This window comes from Branchiostoma lanceolatum, chromosome 6, assembly GCF_035083965.1.
Source record: "Branchiostoma lanceolatum isolate klBraLanc5 chromosome 6, klBraLanc5.hap2, whole genome shotgun sequence".
NCBI lineage: Eukaryota > Metazoa > Chordata > Leptocardii > Amphioxiformes > Branchiostomatidae > Branchiostoma > Branchiostoma lanceolatum.
In genome coordinates this window covers 18,343,567-18,364,756 of record NC_089727.1, presented here as the reverse complement: position 1 = coordinate 18,364,756, position 21,190 = coordinate 18,343,567, and the positions used below count along the sequence as shown (strand labels likewise).

Below are 21,190 nucleotides of genomic sequence, written 5' to 3'. Positions count from 1 at the left end.
TGTAGTCATTAGTTTATTATTAAAATCTGTACATAGTTTATGATTAATAGAGGTTAGTTAGAGTGTGTTTCACGCTTTAAAAGCTACCTAATTAAATCACGAATTTGCCGCAAAACGGGCTGGTAGGAGCCGGGGTGGGCTTGCATCACATCACGTGGAATTTCAGTACTTTGTGCTCTTTTCTTGTTCTTTCAAGTTGTCGTGCAACTTTGGAGCAAGAAACTACATAAAGTTCTGTATTGATGCAAAATAGACACTTGGCAGTCTACAAATCTGAAGTCTAGTTGGCTGTAGCGGCGCCGAAACTGTGAATTGAAGGCCCCCCTCCCACTTCCCATTGAAGTTTCAGTATGGTAAGTGTTCACTTCTGAACAGGATTTGCTCCTTTAAACAGCTGTTTAACGTTTCTTGTTGTCTGTCTCGTTCTGAAACTGAAGATGTTAGCTAAGCGTAGATAGGTGCCGTAGATAGTACAACGATTACCCAAAGTGAAATATTCTTGAACACCTTGATTTGACTAAAGTCTAAGAGAAGAAATCATTACAGTAAATCTTGAAATGTTTTGCAGTGGTTTTATTTTTGCGGTGACATCGCCACTGTAAAATGATGACTCTGAATATAAAATTCCAATATATTACTACGATGCTACAGAATTGTGTCAAATGCAAACTTAAAACACTGCTAAAATCTTCTTTGCCTAAGGCTATTGACAGGATGACTGTAAGCAGTAGAAATATTTCCACTGCTGACAGGATGATCCTGTCAACAGTAGAAAAATATGCACTGCTGACAGGACGATCCTGTCAGCAATAGAAATAATTGTACTGCTGACAGGATGATCCTGTCAGTAGTGCAGATTTTTCCACTGCTGACAGGATCGTCCTGTCAGTAGCCACTTCCATCTTCTTTTCCCTCCTGCCGTGAAATTTAGTACTGTAAATGCAGAAATGTTTGCGGTGGTTTTATGTTTGCGGTTTTCGCGGCAACTGTTTCACAATGAACATAAAACCACCGCGAACATTTTTGTCCAATAGTGTAGCAGTATGTGACTAGCTATAGCGCTGCCCCGAACTAACAACCACCGCGAACACTCCATTTTCCCCTTATCGCGAAATAAAAACCACACGAACTTAAATCCATTTACAGTACTTACTAGTACTAGTACCTGGGACAATAACAAAATTTACAGTGTTATGTCACAGACCCTCACTTGGCAGTTATGAATTTAAGACATACATGTATCAGAGAAATAAATTGTATTTGCTAGGATCTGTCTGATGTATTCAGCCAGTTATTCAACTTATCGCAAAGGAACACCCTAGAGTATAATGTAAATCCTTTTAAAATTTTCCGGGGGGACCACAATGATCTGGACATATTGTCAGCCCTTTCATTTTGATTTTGATACTGGCATACTATAAATTCATTTATTTTTGCATTGACTTAAATGGTCACAAGGAAACGGAGGTTTTCATGTGTTTTACCTAACAGTTGAAACAGTTTAGTATTACTGTGGGCAGGTCCCTATGAAAACTGCAAGAATAATAGTTTAAACCAATATTACCACAGAAAAATATGTCAAGTTTTACAGTATTTTTGTACTTGCAGGAGATTGAGGTTGAAAGAAAAGGAACCTACAAGGTTGAGGCACTGCGGGAGATCGAACGTCAAGTTCAGAAACGCTGGGAAGAGGACAAGGTCTTCGAGGTCGATGCACCCGAGAAAAACGATGGGTAAAGACCACCTTCTGCACTTTCAGAAGGCGTTGGATTCTTTGTAAATATTATATTGAGAGCCTAGTCAGATAGAGTGAATGATAGTTATACAGGAATCTTGCTTGAAGATGTACTGGCAATATTAATAGACACGTTCACATTTCCAAAGAAGTTACTGTAAGCTTAAGGTCTAATGGGTTAACAGAATAGGCTGGGCTGTCTACCATGCCAGGCTACCAGGGAAGGATACCTTTTCTGGACCTAAATTGTATACGTAGGCATGGAGAATTTTCTCTAATGATTGCATCACTGGCCATTGCCATGGGTGATAACATCATTTCAAACACGAATGTAAAGTCTGTTCTTAAACAAATTAAAGTCGAAGCTCATTTGAATGTTGGCAGAAAAGAATTCTGCTCTTCTTCTTAGGTCATCCTAGCTCTTTCCTACTGGCATCTTTGTTCAGCATAGTTGAATACAACTTACAAGTAAACCAGTTTTACTGAATAAGTACATATGACTGTTGTATGATCGTACCTCTCTTGTGTTCACTTTCAGGAACAAGTTTTTTGTGACCTTCCCCTACCCGTACATGAATGGGCGCCTCCACTTGGGTCACACCTTCTCTCTATCCAAGAATGAGGTGAGTGAAGACTATAAGATTTTCTAAAAAGAGGGCAAGAAAATTTGATATGCCAACAAGGTTTTCAATCAATTATTGAATGTAATAAATAAATGTGATATTCTGATTTTACCAAATATATTGCACAAAATGAGACTCTTCTACCTGCAACCTCTAGATCTGAATCTAGTATGGAATTTATCATATTTATATAAATATGATTACATTTCTTTTCTATGCAGTTCATCATGGGTTATCGCCGTCTCCAAGGTAAAAGATGCCTGTGGCCGTTTGGACTCCACTGTTCAGGAATGCCAATCAAGGTAAGCAGGTGCTAAAAAAAAGTAAAAAGATTTTTAAACAATTTTTAGTAGACCCCTTTCCAAACTCTCAGGCCATTTTCTGGCGGGAATCTACTCGTGGCATGCATGTATATTGGCGAATTTCATGAGGAAGAGTACAACTCCCCACTTAAGATGACTCAACACTGCTTTCTATTTGGGCGCTATTGTTGTGCGCTGAGCTCCGAGTTCTCTTACTCGCCTTGCAAAATCACATGCACTAGCGTCGACGTCAGATTGAGTGCTTTCGCGAGAGCAGATTCAAATTAGAAAGGGGTCTATTTTGGCAATTGCAGCAGCTAGTAGCTATATAAGAAGTGCTTGAAACAATGGTAGTTTTTTATGTCTTAATTGTGGTTGAAGAAATCCTGTGGTGATATTAGTAGTGCTGAACACATTGTGAAAATAAAACCACCACAAATATTTGCAGTATCTCTTTTTTTTTTTGTATCATAAAGCCCTATTTGAATCGTGATAACTCTGTCTGTTCTTAGGCATGCGCAGACAAGTTGCAGAGAGAGATCAAAGAGTTTGGCTACCCGCCGGTGTTTCCTAAGACAGTAGCCAAGGAGGAAGCACCCGTTGACAATGAACCGATCATCAAAGACAAGTCCAAGGGCAAGAAGGTAAGTCACCATACTTTTCACTTTCATGTTCTTTAATGCCGCTATGTGATACTTGTGCAAAATGTACCACACAGATCTGTTAGCAGCATATTTATTTTTAATTTCAATGTAAAAATACTGATGAAATAGAAAAAAAAACATGAATACTTAAAAAGAGTGTTTGGGAGGTACAGTTGACAGTTTCAAGTGTGCATGTATAGTGTGGAGCATTGTGATCTAAGATCAAAGTTTGAGGCCAGCAAGGTACAACATATAGAAAATGGAAATTCTGCTGCAATACCATAGGACTTGACTAAGTCGTTTTCCCTACCCCTGACCACATACAAAATATCATTATGAATTCATTCACAAGCTTATGCTTTTCACAAACGGACAAACACGCACCCACACACAAATGGCATCGAAGATATAACCTTCTTGACAAAGGTAATCAGAATGATAAAGAATGATATAGAGAAAGAATGACTACTAGTAGGGAAAATAAGCTTTGACCTTAGCTTTAGCCCCTACTAGTATCTCACTGGGTGGAAACTAGTTGGTGACTTGCGTTTTCCTTAAACTTTCAAAAACAATCACCACTGCAGGATCTGGAGACAAATTGGTGTTCATTGGAAACCGCATGGAAACCACTTGGCAACCGCGTGAAACTGTCGGTTGCAACTAGTCGCCAACTAGTTTCCGCCCAGTGAGAAAGGGGCTTCAGACGACAATGCATCACACTGTTAGGAGGCTTATCTTGTTATTGATGTAGTTTTAAGAAACCCATTTCTCTCCAAATATGCCAGAGTAAAGCGGCGGCAAAGGCAGGCGGAGCAGACTACCAATGGCAGATCATGCAGTCTCTTGGACTGAAGGACGAGGAAATCAAGAACTTCGCGGACGCTGCGTACTGGCTGGGCTACTTCCCCCCACTGGCCAAACAAGACCTCCAGTGTATGGGCCTCAAGGTACTGTGAATTCCTCAAAAGTATACGCTCGTCCGTACTTTTAATTTGTGGGTCAGCCATTACCAGCGAGAACTGTCTTGGCTGGCCCAGTGTAATGACTTGTTTCATTCTCAATAAAAATGCAAAATTTTAATATAGATAATTTCAGTTATTTTTGCAGGAACGTTATTTTGCGATAGAAAGAGAATGGAGGTTTTCACAGTATTTTGAGTGTGTAGATGAAACAATTCTGTAGTGGTAATATGATATTCTAGATATAGTCATTAGAAACTGTGGTTTAACAATGATAGTAAACTTAAAATGTTGTAATTTTTCTCGGTCAATTTTTCTAGCTTTTTTTTGCAGCCTAAAGTACTGTACTATAAATACACAGTAGTTATCAGGGTGCGAAATACCTGGTTGCACGTTGCACAGTGCAACAAGATTTCGGTTGGTGCAAGTTAATTCCAAACCCAGGTAGCGCAGTGTGCAACCTTATATTTTGAGCCAAAGATCTCAATCGGAGCCCTGGAAGCTCACAAAAACACAGTGTCACTCTCATAAAATTCGGTAAATCTTCAATTGAAATAAAGCAATCGACACTTTTTCGTTTTAAACCATCCAAACCCTTCATAGATCGTGGAATCTGAGGTGAAAAAGACGAAAACACACTGCCCTCGGCTAAACAAGATGTTGTTAGGTCAATGGGAACACAATACTATCTAATTTATATTTTGAAATATTAGTAGTATTATACTATTATACGCTACATACGAGCTTGATTTGAAGAAATCGGCGAATGTTGCTGGAGCAACCTGAAATTTGGATGTGCAACCTAGCCTTTGCCCTAGGTTGCAACATGGGCAACCTGGCTCAAAAAAGTAATTTGCACCCTGGTTATACAAAATACATTATATTGTAGTGTCATGATTTTGCAGTAAGAGGTCAACGCGAAACTAATATAAAACCTCCGCAAACATTTCAAAAAATTTACGATAAGCAAAAAGTGCCATCAACATACATTTGTCATGTCTGTTTAAATTTCTCAAAAGTCTGTTTTCAAAAGCTTTTTGCATGTTTTGTTAATTTGTTTATTTATTTTGTGTTGTTTTGCAGGTGGACTGGAGGCGTACCTTCATCACCACCGACGCCAACCCCTACTACGACTCGTTTGTACGATGGCAGTTCCTCACGCTCAAGGACAGGAACAAGGTCAAGTTCGGAAAGAGGTAAAAGGAAGTCCTATTGTGTCAAAGTAACTCTTATGGAACAAATTACAATTGCTGCTCCAAATATTCCTCAGTATATTAACACATGTCATAGCTATCATGTTACTGCTGTTCCTTGCATTTGGCTGCGCCAGTGACCAATATTCTGTAACAGGCCTCAAAAATACTGGGTGCATGTGCACCTGTGTGCACCCAAAATTGGAACTGTGCACCTAATTGTTGACTGTGGGTGCACCAGTGCAGCTAGATATTTTTGTAGGCTATAGGGTAAATGTACTATTGTACACTAGTATACAGAATACTTAAAATGTAAGTATCAGAAAAAAAGCAATGTAACCTTTTGTAACAGTTGTACTTTATCTGATGTATTACTTGTTTAAAATTTTGAAGTTAGCTATTGAATTACAAATTGAAGTTCTTTTAAACTTTGAAACTATGTTTTACTGACATTCAGCTTTATTTTGTGGTGCACCCAAAATTCTTCTGTGCACCTAATTTTTTTGGTTGGGTGCACCAGTGCACCTTTTTCCAAAAATGAATTTCGAGCCCTGTGTAAATTCATTTTATTTTCGTGGGGATTTACTTTTGTGGTAAGGGGTAAAGGACGTTTTTGCAGAGTTTCACATTCGTGGTTGAAACAATTCTGTAGTACAAATCTAGTTACTGTTAGTATGATTATAGTACCCAGTAATACAAAAATAATGAGGTCACCGCAAAAAATGGGAAAATCAAGATTGTTTCCTCAAGATCGTTGGCATTAAAGGAAACACAACATATTTACAGGTTGAATGACTAGTTAAAACATTTTTTTCCAGATACACCATTTTCTCCCCATTTGACAAGCAGCCTTGTATGGACCATGACAGGCAGACTGGAGAGGTGAGGGATAAACATCATGATCATGGCTTGTTTTTATTTTACCAGGGGGATACATATCGCCTAAAAGGCGTTTTTCAATGATTGTGCTTTACATCAACTCAAAGTTACAACAAAGGTAATTTTAAAATATTTACCCAAATTACTAAATGCTACAAAACCAATATAATATAAAACAAAAAATAACATATATTATTTGTTGTTCATGAACTTCCTACTCGTGTGAAGTGTTTTAATTGTTGTAGTGAGCCATGTTAAGTGAATTACTTTTCCGTCCTCCTTTACAACTGCAAGCCTAGTATACTAAAATTGTACTTTCTCTGTGTTCCAGGGAGTTGGACCACAAGAGTACACACTTATCAAAATGAAAGTGTTGGAACCCTACCCACCAAAGCTGAGGTAATTTGGCCCCTTTGATTCTTGAGTTTCCTTTTTCTTATACTGTATCTTTCATCCTTTGGACAGGACTTTAAGCCTTCAGTTTGTATTGGGGAGCCCAAGTACATGTACTAGTATTTTATATAAACCTGACACACTTATTTTTAAAACCCTGCTCATAGCAGAATTCGTTAATTGGGATTTACCCAAGGATTGATTCGGATTCAATCCACCAAATATGCCTGATGAGTTGGGTTTGGATTTGGCAAATCTGCATTATCTACTTAATCTCCCTTGAAGCCGGATTCGGACAGTTCATACCAGATTCCTTTATCTAGATCGGTCCCGTGCCTGGATGAATCCCGATTCAAAAATCCTGACATGAACGCGATCTAAGAATATGAGTGACCCGGTGTCAAAAATGTGTGCCATGGCAAAGCTACATTGTACAATTAGCCAACAGAAAAAGCATTATGCTTCACCTTGTGTGGCGTCATGTTGGTGTAATGGTTAGGATGTTTGGCCCAAAACCCAGAGGTCCTGGGTTCGAATCCCTTGACATGCCTCCGATGTTATGCCCTTGGGAAAGGCACTTAACACGACTTTCCTCACTCCACCCAGGTGTAAGAATGGGTACCTGACTTTAGTTAGAGAGGTAAAATGCAGTGGAAGGAGAGGGATGGGCTTCACCTTCCAATACTGTACCCTAGACACAGTGGATAACAACCCACTGCCCCTACGGCCTCAAAAAGACTATGGGACTTCCTTAACGTTTTTTACCTACCTCACCTCAATAGAGAATGACAGCTTTACTTGGGTATATCGTAATGTCTTTCAAGTTCAAGTTCAACTAAGTTGTTTCTTGCTGACAGTGTAATATTTTGTTTAGCGTACTGAAAGGAAAGCCCATCTTCCTGGTTGCTGCGACCCTGCGTCCTGAGACCATGTACGGTCAGACCAACTGCTGGGTCCGTCCCGACATGCGGTACGTGGCGTTCCAGACCGTCTGGGGCGAGGTGTTCGTCAGCACCGGGAGAGCGGCGCGCAACATGGCGTACCAGGGATTCACAAAGGACGATGGGAAGTACGAAACGCTGGTGGAGTTAGTCGGACAGGTTGGTAAATTGTTTTGGTTTGTTTTACATATCTGTTAAACTGCCTTTAGGTGTAAACACGCCCGTTTTGTACAAGCTTATATATAAGACCAGACTGTAAGGTTTGATCCACTCACACGGGGAAAGACCCCTACTCTTTTTCATTTATTTATTTAGATTTACCACATTTGTGGAAGGAATGACATAACAGGTGACTATCACCTTTTCAAGATGTCAACCCAGACCAGACTGTAAGGTTTGGACCATCACGCACAGGGGCATGACCCTACTCTTTTTCGAATGGTGTGGTGGGTTCTTTAACGTGCGCGGGCTATGGCTCTCCCCAAACACAGGACCTCCATTTAAAGTCCTATCCGAGGGACGTCCCTAACCGAAGCTAGATACTCATTTACACCTGAGTAGAGTGAGGAAATTTGTGTTAAGTGCCTTTCCCAAGGGCACAACGTTCAGATGCATGTCCAGACATGTCTGGGGGCAACCCGGTATCGAACTCGGGTTCCCTTGTTTACAGCGGAATGTTTTAGCCGTTACGCCACACAGCGCCATTTTGGTTTCATACAATCTTGGCACTCCTTGTTCTCCTTCCCAGGATATCATGGGGGTGGCGCTGAAGGCACCCCTGACCAAGTACGACAAGATTTACACCCTCCCCATGCTTAACATCAAGGAGGACAAAGGAACAGGCGTGGTCACCTCCGTGCCTTCAGACGCTCCCGATGACTTTGCCGCTCTCAGGGACCTCAAAAAGAAAAAGGTATGTCATACAATTAAGTATCTTGTCAATGAGACTCTGAGAACTTTGTGTTAGAATTACAATGATTTACATTGTACTCTTTTTCAGGACAAAAAAGAGATGTTGATGGAATTACACTGTTTTAGCTGTAATTTACTTTCAAAAATAAGGTTTACAACTGTTACAGTTACTGTTAAAGCAACAAAACATTTTCCATTGTTTTACTGGAGGAGCTCAATGTTCATGCAATGTACATAGAAATAAGCTAGTTCGGAGTTGTTACTACGTATGTGCAGTGTCAAAGGTGAAGGCCCCCCAGACGTGAACAAAACCCGGCGGGGTGTTGTTATGCAAATCCAGACAAAGTTGAGACGAGCACTGTTTTCAAGCCGGGGGCCTTCACCATTGACACTGCACATGCGTAGTAGCAACTTCGAACTAGCTTATTGTGATGTATCTCATTGGTTCAACCTTGTTCAGGAGAAGTACCTTGTGCAGTATTCCTGTGAATCACTAGGTGGTGCACATATTTACATGTAGGTGGTACACACAACCTCCAATTTTGTTTGCTAATCCAATGTTCAATCCTCAAATCATGAAGTTACTATATATAATTATATTAAACCTTTTGTTGTATGTGAGTGACTGTAATTAATTTGATACAGACGGCGCTTTGTTATGCTCTTCTCTGTGATGTTTCTGGTTTTAATCCAATTACTGTTTCCACAGCCAATAGTATCAGAGAGAGAAGTATCAGGTGACAGGTGGTTTTATTCATATATTGTTTCCACAGCCAATGGGAGAGAAGTATCAGGTGACAGGTGGTTGTAACTCAATTAATGTTTCCACAGCCAATGAGAGAGAAGTATCAGGTGACAGATGAGATGGTCCTGCCCTATGACCCTGTAAGTACTTGGTAGTACTGTTAAAAGAATCGTTTAAGAGTAACAATTATTAGGAGACACATTTAATTTGTTGTTTGCAATGAATAACAGTAATAGTTTGTGCTTTTAAAGGCATCCAGAGCATTTTATGAGGCTTGAAAACTGGACATATTCTAGTTGCTGTAATCTTTATGAAATTGACATTTAATGCCACTGTTTACCACATTTGCGTGCGGATTTCTTATCAAAAGTGCTCGAAAGCGGCACAAACATAAGCTACATGTACACGTTGATCTTTTAGTTTCACGCGCCTAGTGTAAATAAACCAATACCATAGCCCCGCCCACCTCTGTCAAACGTAAAAATGCAAAATTAAAACATAAAAATGCAAATATTTGACGGACACACTAATTGTGATGGACAGCCTGGAGCAGTCTATTAGGGCTTGGATTTTCTATCATTTCTCACCACACAACGACATCGTATTTTTGCTCCTTTAATGTTATTGCAACTTAGTATATATATATACTTTGTGTAGGAATGACAAGAAATTTGAGTTTTTTATTCAAGTTTCAAGCCTCGTTAAATACTCTGGATGCCTTTTAAGACCATAGAATCAGCACAGAATCTCTTTTGTGTCTCTCATTTTTTTAAACATTCTACTGGTATTTGATATCTGGACTCCCTGTCTTCAATGCATTTCGTCCAATCATTTCTCCACTAGATCTGCCCTCCCCAATTTAACTAACAAAGTTGTCCAATTTCAATGAATGAATGAAGACCTTTATTGCACATTTCTGCCACACTTGGCTAAGTACAGGTCACAACAAAAGATAATACAAGTACAGTTAGCGGATACAAAAGAATATGACTATCATTAAATAAATTCTACATCTCCTCGCTTTTCGGTTATAGTAGATATAAAAGAACAGACGTGTTTTTCAATGGGAGGTTTGTCTAGTCGCATTAGAAATATGAATTTTTGAACAGTACTTAAATGTGTGAAGTATGGAAATAGGTTTTCTACAAGTTTATACAGTTCATTTCTTTCTTTGGTATATAATACACATTCTACCACAAAATGACATTCGTCTTCTACTCTATTCAAAGTACAATGTTTACATAATCGTTGTTCCAATTTCAATGGACTTACTGTAAATCACATAATGGAAACAACTGTCTGTTTCAGGTGCCGATCATCGAGGTCCCCGGGTTCGGTAACCTGTGTGCAGTGACCGTCTGTGACCAACTGAAGATCCAGAGTCAAAACGACAAGGACAAACTACAGGAAGCCAAGGAAAAAGTCTACCTTAAGGGCTTCTATGAAGGGGTAGGTCTGATTTAAGAAGTTAAAAACTAGTGTTATTTTGTGTTATTAATCATTATAACTAGTATAATTATTACTCGCTAACATGTATGTATGTAACTATATGTATATATATATGTAACTATATGTAATTATTATGTGTATCTATTTTGTGATTATTCAATTTGAATTCATAAGCCTTATCCTACATAAAGAAGAGTAATGGTCCCAGGATTGTTCCTTGAGGAACACCAGTCCTGACACGAATTATCCGCCACTCCATAGCTAGTGTTTGTTCCTTCATTGTGCTTGAAATTTACTGTAAAATAAAAGTTCGTTGTTTTTTGCAGGTACTCAATTTCGTGATAATAGAGGAGATGTATTTTTTTGCTGTGTTTTATGTTTACGGTTGGGACAACAATTAAGATGAAAAATATTTTCATATTGTCATCATTTTGTGGCCGAGAGGTCAAGAACTGCAAACATATTCAGTAATCAAAACTTTGCCCATGTAATGCAGGTGATTCAAGTAGGAGAATTCAAAGGCAAGAAAATCCAAGACATCAAGCAGGATGTCAAGAAAAAAATGGTTGACAAGGTAAGCATACTGCTCCTGTACTCTTTGTCTTCAAGTTGGTCTTATGTTTCTTTCAGCATCTTTGGTCTAGGTTTATAGGCAGTTGCCATGTTTAATGGTTCAATGCCTTTAATTTGCAGCACTTTATATAGCTGATCAATGTTGCATAGTCAATTACCTTCGGCCAAATTTGTTGATCATCAGAAGGTCTTCGGATTTCAAAACGATCATGAGACTGAGAGAGGCAAGCATATTATTTTTCGCCTGAAAATCCTCCCTGTTATATTGGACAGTGCTTGGTGACCTGTGAACATTTTGATAACCATCAACAATTGCACAGTGATCGATAAAACACTGGCTGTATTTCTGCAAAAAATGAAATCACATACTTTACGTATTCCTGTTGTATGACACCAGCTTAAAATAACTCGTTGTGGTTCAAAGTACAGCAGAACTGCCAGATATGGTCATTCAGTACCCAATTTGTACAGAGAGTCTGAGAGACTCAATCGTGTTTTGACAAATGTTGTGCCCTAACAGAAAGAGGCCGTGGTGTACATGGAGCCGGAGAAACAGGTCATGTCCAGGTCTGGGGACGAGTGTGTGGTGGCCCTGTGTGATCAGTGGTGAGTCTTACTACTGTCACAGCCTCATTGATGTTGTAGTGCTTAGAAAATAATTGATTGACTACTGGGGGGGGGGGGTCTTTGTCAGATAATAAGTTCTTTCTGTTTTTAGCTCCCTGAAAACAGAAGTACAAAGTAACTGAAAGAATGTTATCTGACAAAGACATTGTACTGTTTTCAGTCTATGTGTTTGTTTGTCTTGGTGTGTGTCTACCAGTTTTTTAGTTCTTCAATCTGGACTCACTCTGTCTGACATGCCATACTTTGTTTCAGGTATCTTGACTATGGTGAAGAAGGATGGAAAAAACAAACAGCTACAGCACTGCAGCAGGTCGAGACGTGAGTCCAACACTTTTTATAATACAGATCTAGAGTTGAGACAAGCCTTGGGAGTGCTTCTAACTTCCTCTTTGCCGAAATTGTGCTGAATATTGTATAAAGTTGTACCCAAGAAATGCTATTTGGAATCATGGTTAAGTCCTGAGTCTGGGTATTAAACTTGTATTATGTTTTTTTTCCAGCTTTACTGATGACGTGAGGAAAAACTTTGAAGCAACACTGGACTGGCTTCATGAGCATGCCTGCTCTAGGTCCTTTGGGCTGGGTGAGTTATGTAGATATGTCATGTATTGCTAATAGAGCTTTGTACCTAAACCCTGGACCTGTATCTATACCTGTAAAATTGTTTAGGTACAGGTCAGGACCTGAACATCTACTGTACCTGTACATGTACCCAAACAAACTAAAACACTAAGACTAAAGTCATTTTTAGTGGTAGATTGTCATCTTTGTATGAGGATTTATGTATTTGAATCTCAAAAGAAGTCTGTTTGCAAGTTACGTGGACACCATTTTTTAGACTAAAGGTAGGTGAATTGCTTGACAGAGATGACACTTTCGATAACCTCACAGTTAAAAATGAAGAAAATTTGCATATAGACTTCTTTTGAGATTGAAGTACATAAATCCTCATGCAAAGATGACAATCAGTCAATCTACCACTAAAAAAGACAGTTGGCTACATGTTTAACTTACAGATAATTGACCAAACTTGTTTAGGTACATGTACTGGTCCGGACCTGTACCTAAACTGCTGTACCTGTATCTGATTTTTTGTTAAGGTACACAGCCCTAATTGCTAACTGTAAATCTTGACACATTCTGTTTTATTTTTGCATTTTATCTCCATGAAAAATGGAGATATAGTTTTGGGTGTGTCTGTTTGTCTGTTTGTGTTTCCGCACCACTCCAGTCAGCATAACTCAAGAGCCTATTGATGGATTACAATGATATTTGGTATGTGGGCAGGTGTTGTGAAGCCGAAATTCAAGGTCAATTTTTGGCCCCCTGGTATGTGACCTTGGTACTGCAGCGGAACTTAAATTTTTGTATCTTTTGACCTGGACGTGCTGTGGTCTTGAATTTTGGGTGGCAGATAGCTTGTTTTTTCTGTGACCACTCTGCCATACAATCATAACACCAGGACTGTTTGAACCTCAATCTAAAGCTAAGATATTTTACCTCATCAAAAGGTACCAAGATGCCATGGGATGAGAAGTACCTTGTGGAGTCCCTGTCTGACTCCACTATCTACATGGCCTACTACACCGTGGCACATCTGCTTCAGGGAGGGACCTTCGATGGCTCCAAACCTGGACCTCTGGGAATCAGGTACCAACATCTCCCACTACAATTGAACCAAACTACCTTTTACATTTTAAAAATGACTTGAATGTTGTCAACTTGCTAAATTTTTCAGTTGCAAACAAGCTTTCACCACTTTTATGTTATAGATCTGTTATAAATCAATTGGGAATTTCTCACTGTTATAGATACACCTTCATGTAGCTGTTCTATTTTTAGACAGGAGTCTTTCAGGGTACCCACTCGAAGGAATAATATACATTTACTACAGTAGTTGTAGTAGTACTACAACTACTGGTACAATTAGAACATAGTAGAGCCATGATTTTCTTTTACCGTTATGGTAGAGCCCTAGCTGGATCATGTTTAGATCCCCAAGCTTCATTTGTATAAAGATTAACCAATTTGCATTTTATTTTTATTTATGAATCTTTAATGTGGTGCCCTCAGTTTACTGCTAATTGATTTCCAAGGGAGCCCTTACTAACTCATAACAAATCATGATACAATCATGCACCACAAATAGTTACTCAAGCAACTGGGTTAAGTTTTGAAACAGTCACGTTTCAGACAGCATCCGCTATCTTTCGTCAGTCACTGACTGTTTCAAAATTTTATCCAGTTGCTTGAGTAACTATTTTTGGGGTATCATTTTACCTGGATGTCTAACCTTCATCAACGTATAATACAATTTTGTCATCCTTTTCCATATAACTGTCTCCAGACCAGAACAGATGACGAGGGAAGTGTGGGACTATGTGTTCTTCAAGTCAGCGCCCTTCCCGAAAACAGACATTCCCAAGGACAAGCTGAACAGGATGAAGCGAGAGTTTGAGTACTGGTATCCAGTTGACCTGAGGGTGTCGGGGAAGGACCTGGTGCCCAACCACCTGACATACTTCCTATACAACCACTGTGCCATCTGGCCAGACAGGTGAGCACCTGTCAATCATAATTAGCATTTCAACCAATGAGAGAATGGCAATTACTGGTTCGACCAATGACTGTACAACCACTGTGCCATCTGTCCAGACAGGTGAGCACCTGCAGAATATGTCTGTGAATTGACCAATCCTAACTGTCCATCATAATTAGCAGTTCAACCAATGATAGCATGGCAATTATTGGTTTGACCAATGACTGTACAACCACTGTGCCATCTGGCCAGACAGGTCAGAGCACCTGTAGAATGTGTGCAAATAGACCTATCCTGTCAAGCACAATTAGTGTTTCAACCAATGAGAGAATGACAATTAGCGGTTCGACCAATGACTGTACAACCACAGTGTGCCATCTGGACAGACAGGTGAGCACCTGCACAATTTAGTGTGAATAGACCGATCCTGTCAATCACAATTAGTGTTTCAACCAATGATAGCATGGCAGTTAGCGGTTCGACCAATGACTGTACAACCACTGTGCCATCTGGCCAGACTTGTGAGCACCTGTAGAACTGAGTGTGAATAGACCGATCCTGTCAATCACAATTAGTGTTTCAACCAATGATAGCATGGCAATAAGGGGTTGGACCAATGCAATACATAAGAGTATTTGAGTCTATGTTACAGATAGTATCCATGTAACCATGCAGTGTTTCATGCTGGGATGTAAAAGGTATGACTGTCTGCTCCATGTATACTTCAACCTTTTTTTATCCATTTAAACAGCAAAGACAAGTGGCCACAAGGTGTCAGAGCCAACGGACATCTGTTGCTCAACTCTGAAAAGGTTTGTTCTAAGAAACAGTGACGATAAACTATTGCTTTACTTAACAATCGGGTTAAAGGCATACTCAAATTAGTTGAAAATAGGAACCAATAGTTAATTATCTAAGGCATCATTCCCATCATGCATCATACCCCATGGGTCTGCATGAAGGGGCACCACTCAATCCCTGGATTATAAAATCATGGTTTATTTATTTCTTCATTTGTGATCTCTTTTACAAATTTGGTTGATTTTGTATTCATAAAGATGTCTTCTAGAAAATAAAACCCTCCTTTGGAGTTGAGTATACCTTTAAGGTACATATTGTATCATTATAGCTATCTGAGGTTTTACCGACCCCATTTTTTTCTTCTGTTTCAAATCTTATCAAAAACTAAAGAAATATGTCTCCTCTTCCAGATGTCAAAGTCCACTGGAAACTTCCTGACTCTAACGGGTGCCATCGAGAAGTTCTCTGCAGACGGTAAATTGTCACTAGTCATCTTTGATTCAATTTCGATTGTCTTTGGTACTTTTTACTGATATAGCATTGTCTACCAGCTGCAGGGCTGTCTCTAGGTGACAGCTTTTTCCATTCCACTCAATGATTGGAAGCCCATGGTGTTAGATTTTATTGTTAAATCTGTCATTTTAAGCTTAGGAATTTTACATATTCATCGGTTTATTCATCCATATTACATATAATGATAATGGTAATGGGCTTTATTCAAAGAACATTTGACAGCCCCAAGACAAGAGCTGAATTACATTTTCTGTATATTGAAGATAGTGACATGTGACACATTGACAAGACTTTAGTGTACTGAGTATTACATTATTATTCTTTTGATAAAATAAATATTATGCATACATAATGCCATTTGTTGTCAGAACTAGAGATTCAACTGCTGAGTTGACGTGACGAGAATATCATCAGTCACATTAGAGGCTTAGGATCTAATATACTGTGTATTATACAAGCTAAAAGTGGGAAATACATTTTTACATCGTTGACTATTTACAAATTATACTTCAAACCTAAGCGTAGACACACAATTTTCTCCATCAGTCCATGCAGCAAAATTAGAACGCTGTGAACTTAAATGCATGTAGAGTAATTGTATCTCAGCCATTGTGGGGACGTGCGGCGTAACGGCAGAGCGTTTGGCTCTGAACCAAATGGTCCTGGGTTCGAATCCTGTCATGTCAGCGATCTTGTGCCCTTGGGAAAGGTACTTTACACGACTTTCCTCACTCCACTCAGATGTCAATGGGTACCTGACTTCGGTTGGGGAAGGTCGTATTGAGGTCACCTTGTGGCACTGAATGGCAGCCGCCCAGACCCTTGCGACAGTTCCACAAAATGCAAATATTATGTATCTGTTTACTATGTGATAAAATTATGTGACTGTATTAAGGTTCCGGGTCGGAGTTCAATTGTGACCGGGGGTTGGGTCATGACCCGGTAATCTGCCGGAAGTGCGTGGTCGTCACCCTGATTTCTGCCCGAGATTGCTTGGTGATGGTTTTAGCTGTGTATGAATATTTTGAATCTTCTGAAAAGCCCGTGAGTTGTAGTATTTTTGGGCGCGGTGCAGTTGGTTCGCTATCGAAGCCTTTTTCGTATTAGTCCGCGGGAACGGTGATGCGGTTTTCTCGCCTGATGACCCAAATAGCATCGTTTTTAATGCATTTTCACCGAATTTGCGTCATCGGAGATTGCGAAAAAGTTATCACATGACTTTTTTATTTTTTTCATTTTTCAGAGACACCATTTACTAAGCTTTCTCAGCATATATGCCGTGACCCCAGGAAAACTAGTTTTTTCCGAGCAGGTTCGATCAAAAAAGTGTAAAAAAATGATAATTTTCGGATGCCAAATTTACATTTTACTATGGTTTCTACCCAAAATAAAGGGACAACGGACAATACCGATAAATACATCGGAAAACAGCAGAAAACCGCTTTTCGACCATGTCATTACATTTTCCGTCCTACTTTTCTCGGCGGAATTGTAGCCCGTCGACCTGAGGGTGTCGGCCTACATACGAAATCGCAAAAAAAACTCCGGTCCGAGACCTTAAGGACGGCAGCGGCTACGTCGATGACGTCATAGATGACGTTATTTCGACGCATTCGAAAGCTTTTATCAAAATCTGTAAGTTTGTTTGAAAAAAACCCGAAGTTTGCCCTTTTTTCTCTTTTAAATTCGATATATCCATGGACAGGTGCTTGGCGCCCCCCTCCCCCATGTGCCCCCCCCCCCCAAACCTCAAATACGGCCATCTTTAGTCATTTCTGGCCGCCAAACCGTTTTTAAAAGGAATTCACTGACTACGTCATTTGATGGATGCCCATGTCTCAACTTGACCTTCGGTATGATTTTCGCGATGCCCCGCCTTTATGATGACTTAAATGGGTGAATTAAGCTAAAATCTAAGTGCTTTAAGCCTTCTTAAGGCAAAACTTGGTTTTCTGACTTTTGGTTCATCGCTCCTTAACGTCGCGATCTTTTCTTCTTTTGATGGTGTGAAGTGACAGCCTACTAGGCGCGCTACACATCTCGGACGCACTTATTTAAACTGCCCGCTTCTAGCTCTGATGATATGCTCCAGGTTGCGCTTTGGACTGTGTCAGAATGCATTCTTTTACACATTTAGGGAGCATTGTGCTGCTTAAGGGGCCTTTACGGTGAAGTAGTGAAGAATTTGATGTCGGACGCGTTTGATTCGGAATGTGCGACCCGTGGTCTACCAGTCTATACCAAAATTTGACATATTCTTCGTTTCAGTTAAAAGCTACGAACTTAAAACGCGACCCCCTGCTGTTTTCCTCGAGAACCATGACGTCACTGCGTGACGTCACCGACGCCAACTCTTAAAGAGGCTTTTCTGCCAATATGCAGCACCGAAACGACGGAAAGTCCGCATAATGTCCAAGCCAAGGGCATGAGCAGGCTCTCCATCCCGTTTTACCTGTTTTTTGAAAAGCGATGTCCTGAAAAATGATGTTTTTATCCATTTCCCTACTGTAACGTTGTTAAGGCCTGTACGTTGGCAAAATAGCCTCAAAACACAGTGTTTTTCACATGACTTTAAACCCCTGCTGCGGGAAAAGTAATAGTCGCAGATACGCCAAATTTGGATATATGGTGGATATAACTTTTCTGAAAATTTTGAACAAATTTTAAGACAAAATATGTTTCTTAAGGTTCCGGGTCGGAGTTCAATTGTGACCGGGGGTTGGGTCATGACCCGGTAATCTGCCGGAAGTGCGTGGTCGTCACCCTGATTTCTGCCCGAGATTGCTTGGTGATGGTTTTAGCTGTGTATGAATATTTTGAATCTTCTGAAAAGCCCGTGAGTTTTAGTATTTTTGGGCGCGGTGCAGTTGGTTCGCTATCGAAGCCTTTTTCGTATTAGTCCGCGGGAACGGTGATGCGGTTTTCTCGCCTGATGACCCAAATAGCATCGTTTTTAATGCATTTTCACCGAATTTGCGTCATCGGAGATTGCGAAAAAGTTATCACATGACTTTTTTATTTTTTTCATTTTTCAGAGACACCATTTACTAAGCTTTCTCAGCATATATGCCGTGACCCCAGGAAAACTCGTTTTTTCCGAGCAGGTTCGATCAAAAAAGTGTAAAAAAATGATAATTTTCGGATGCCAAATTTACATTTTACTATGGTTTCTACCCAAAATAAAGGGACAACGGACAATACCGATAAATACATCGGAAAACAGCAGAAAACCGCTTTTCGACCATGTGATTACATTTTCCGTCCTACTTTTCTCGGCGGAATTGTAGCCCGTCGACCTGAGGGTGTCGGCCTACATACGAAATCGCAAAAAAACTCCGGTCCGAGACCTTATGTGATTGTAAACCCTGCATCAATTCAGCACTAGAAAGGCTGCCCGATTGCACAGGTATTTTTCTGACCAATAAAAACCATTACTAGTAATAATTATTGCTGATACATGTTGATGACTTTCTGTAGGCATGCGGCTGGCGTTGGCTGATGCAGGTGACACGGTGGAGGATGCCAACTTTGTGGAGAGGATGGCCGATGCGGGGATCCTGCGCCTGTACACCTGGCTGGAGTGGGTCAAGGAGATGCTGGCCAGTAAGGACACCCTGCGGGGGGGTCCCCCCACAAACTGGTCCGACAGGGCCTTCGTAAGGTTTGTTTGTTTGTTTTGCACTAGCCGTGAACAAGCTCATGCAGTTTAATCCGGAAAAATGTTACATCATGCACATAACAAACAAACGAACCCCAATTGTAACCACCTACCAGTTCTGTGGACACTCTAGCAGCAGCAAAGAACCACCCGTACCTAGGCGTTACATTAACAACGGGGCTAAAGTGGAACACCCATATCAACAAAGTAACAACTAAGGCTAAACAGACATTGGGGGTGATCAAACGTAATTTGTGGGCATGCCCAGCAAAGGTAAAAGCACATACACGTCTCTGGTAAGACCAAACCTTGAATATGCTGCAACAGTTTGGGATCCATACACAAAGAAGGACAAAGATAAACTGGAGAGGGTGCAGAACCAAGCTGCCAGATTCTGCACGAACAACTATGACAGGGGTGGTGCCCATTGACTTGTCACCAAAATGAAAGCAGATCTGCAATGGATGCCACTTGAATACAGAAGGACAACGTCCAGACTTTGCATGATGTACAAAATGAGTAATAAACTTGTGGACGTACCGACTTATAAGTATCTAATGCCAGCTCAGAAGAGGACTAGAAATAGTCATGCTTTTAAGTACCGGAGTTATCAGCCAAGGATTGATGTGTTCAAAAATTCGTATTTCCCGAGAACCATAGTAGAATGGAACTCGTTGTCATCAAGTACTGTAGGAGCTTCATCACTAAGTAGCTTTAAAGAACGGATACAGTCAGATATGCAAAGACTAGGTGTAACAGACCGTTCGGTGTAATATAACCAGCTGCTCATATAGATACAGATACAGAACAACTTTTAGGCATGACACACCAGTTTTGTACAGTAGGTATAAGCTGCATAAGACTGTAAACTAAGTTTGATCCACTCACACAAGGATGGACCCAAGGCCTACTCTTTTCGATAAGTGTGATGGGTTCTTTAATGTATGCCATCTTCATGGTGCATCCGACACAAGAGAAGTTGATTGCATAAAAAAACAAACTTTATTTTGTTTTGTTGATTTAGAGAAAGCATGGCACAGTCAATCCTGGTTACAACTTCCCCAACAGAGACGAGGCCGACATTAATTCTCTGAAACTGATTATTTTATGATCCACTGCTCACCGAGTCTCATGTTTTATCAGAATAATTGCTCATTCCTTGACAAAGACTGGAGTTCGACAGTGGAAAATTTAGATATTCCAAAATTAATGTTTGTGTTGGAAATTGCATTTCAACTTTGCTTTAGGTAACCAGGGAAGGGACTGAGGGAAATGCATTATTGTCAGGGAGGGGTTACTTAAGACAAATTAGTTGTTTGGTCGGATGATTAGTATTATATGGTACTTATGAGACAGTGGCTTATTTTTATTTATTTTTTATGTTACATGTACAAAGATCACATAAAGTCTTTCATAACTGATAGTGTATAAAAATGGACAGGACTGTTTCAATGTGTCCTGGCTGCAGTTGGTTGCCTGCGCCAGGTGGTTTCTCGGCCAGGTTTGACTGTATGAAGCACCGGCATCATTTATCACATTTATAAAAGCAGGGAGGAAAACATTAATATGACCTCAACTAAAAAGAGAAATTCTACCATTCAATGAATGTGCTTTCCATTCAATGAATGCATTTCCCATTCAATAAATGCATTTCCCATTCAATAAATGCATTTCCCATTCAATGAATGCATTTCCCATTCAATG

At 40.0% G+C, this 21,190-nt stretch overlaps 1 protein-coding gene across 1 annotated transcript in view; it reads left to right on the top strand.

Moving 5' to 3' along the window:
• The first annotated feature begins 126 nt into the window (after positions 1 to 126).
• The window catches only part of LOC136437465 (leucine--tRNA ligase, cytoplasmic-like), a 48,879-nt gene continuing 27,815 nt past the window's right edge, over positions 127 to 21,190 (top strand). The window contains exons 1-22 of the mRNA XM_066432087.1: positions 127 to 353; positions 1,609 to 1,733; positions 2,274 to 2,358; positions 2,580 to 2,660; positions 3,173 to 3,304; positions 4,090 to 4,251; positions 5,347 to 5,459; positions 6,275 to 6,338; positions 6,667 to 6,734; positions 7,603 to 7,828; positions 8,418 to 8,582; positions 9,413 to 9,466; positions 10,635 to 10,775; positions 11,272 to 11,349; positions 11,869 to 11,954; positions 12,228 to 12,293; positions 12,476 to 12,558; positions 13,487 to 13,625; positions 14,323 to 14,532; positions 15,266 to 15,326; positions 15,726 to 15,789; positions 19,306 to 19,489. Coding sequence (XP_066288184.1) covers positions 351 to 353; positions 1,609 to 1,733; positions 2,274 to 2,358; positions 2,580 to 2,660; positions 3,173 to 3,304; positions 4,090 to 4,251; positions 5,347 to 5,459; positions 6,275 to 6,338; positions 6,667 to 6,734; positions 7,603 to 7,828; positions 8,418 to 8,582; positions 9,413 to 9,466; positions 10,635 to 10,775; positions 11,272 to 11,349; positions 11,869 to 11,954; positions 12,228 to 12,293; positions 12,476 to 12,558; positions 13,487 to 13,625; positions 14,323 to 14,532; positions 15,266 to 15,326; positions 15,726 to 15,789; positions 19,306 to 19,489 — 2,390 coding nt within the window. The 5' untranslated portion in view covers positions 127 to 350. The remainder of the gene's footprint in view (positions 354 to 1,608; positions 1,734 to 2,273; positions 2,359 to 2,579; positions 2,661 to 3,172; positions 3,305 to 4,089; positions 4,252 to 5,346; positions 5,460 to 6,274; positions 6,339 to 6,666; positions 6,735 to 7,602; positions 7,829 to 8,417; positions 8,583 to 9,412; positions 9,467 to 10,634; positions 10,776 to 11,271; positions 11,350 to 11,868; positions 11,955 to 12,227; positions 12,294 to 12,475; positions 12,559 to 13,486; positions 13,626 to 14,322; positions 14,533 to 15,265; positions 15,327 to 15,725; positions 15,790 to 19,305; positions 19,490 to 21,190) is intronic.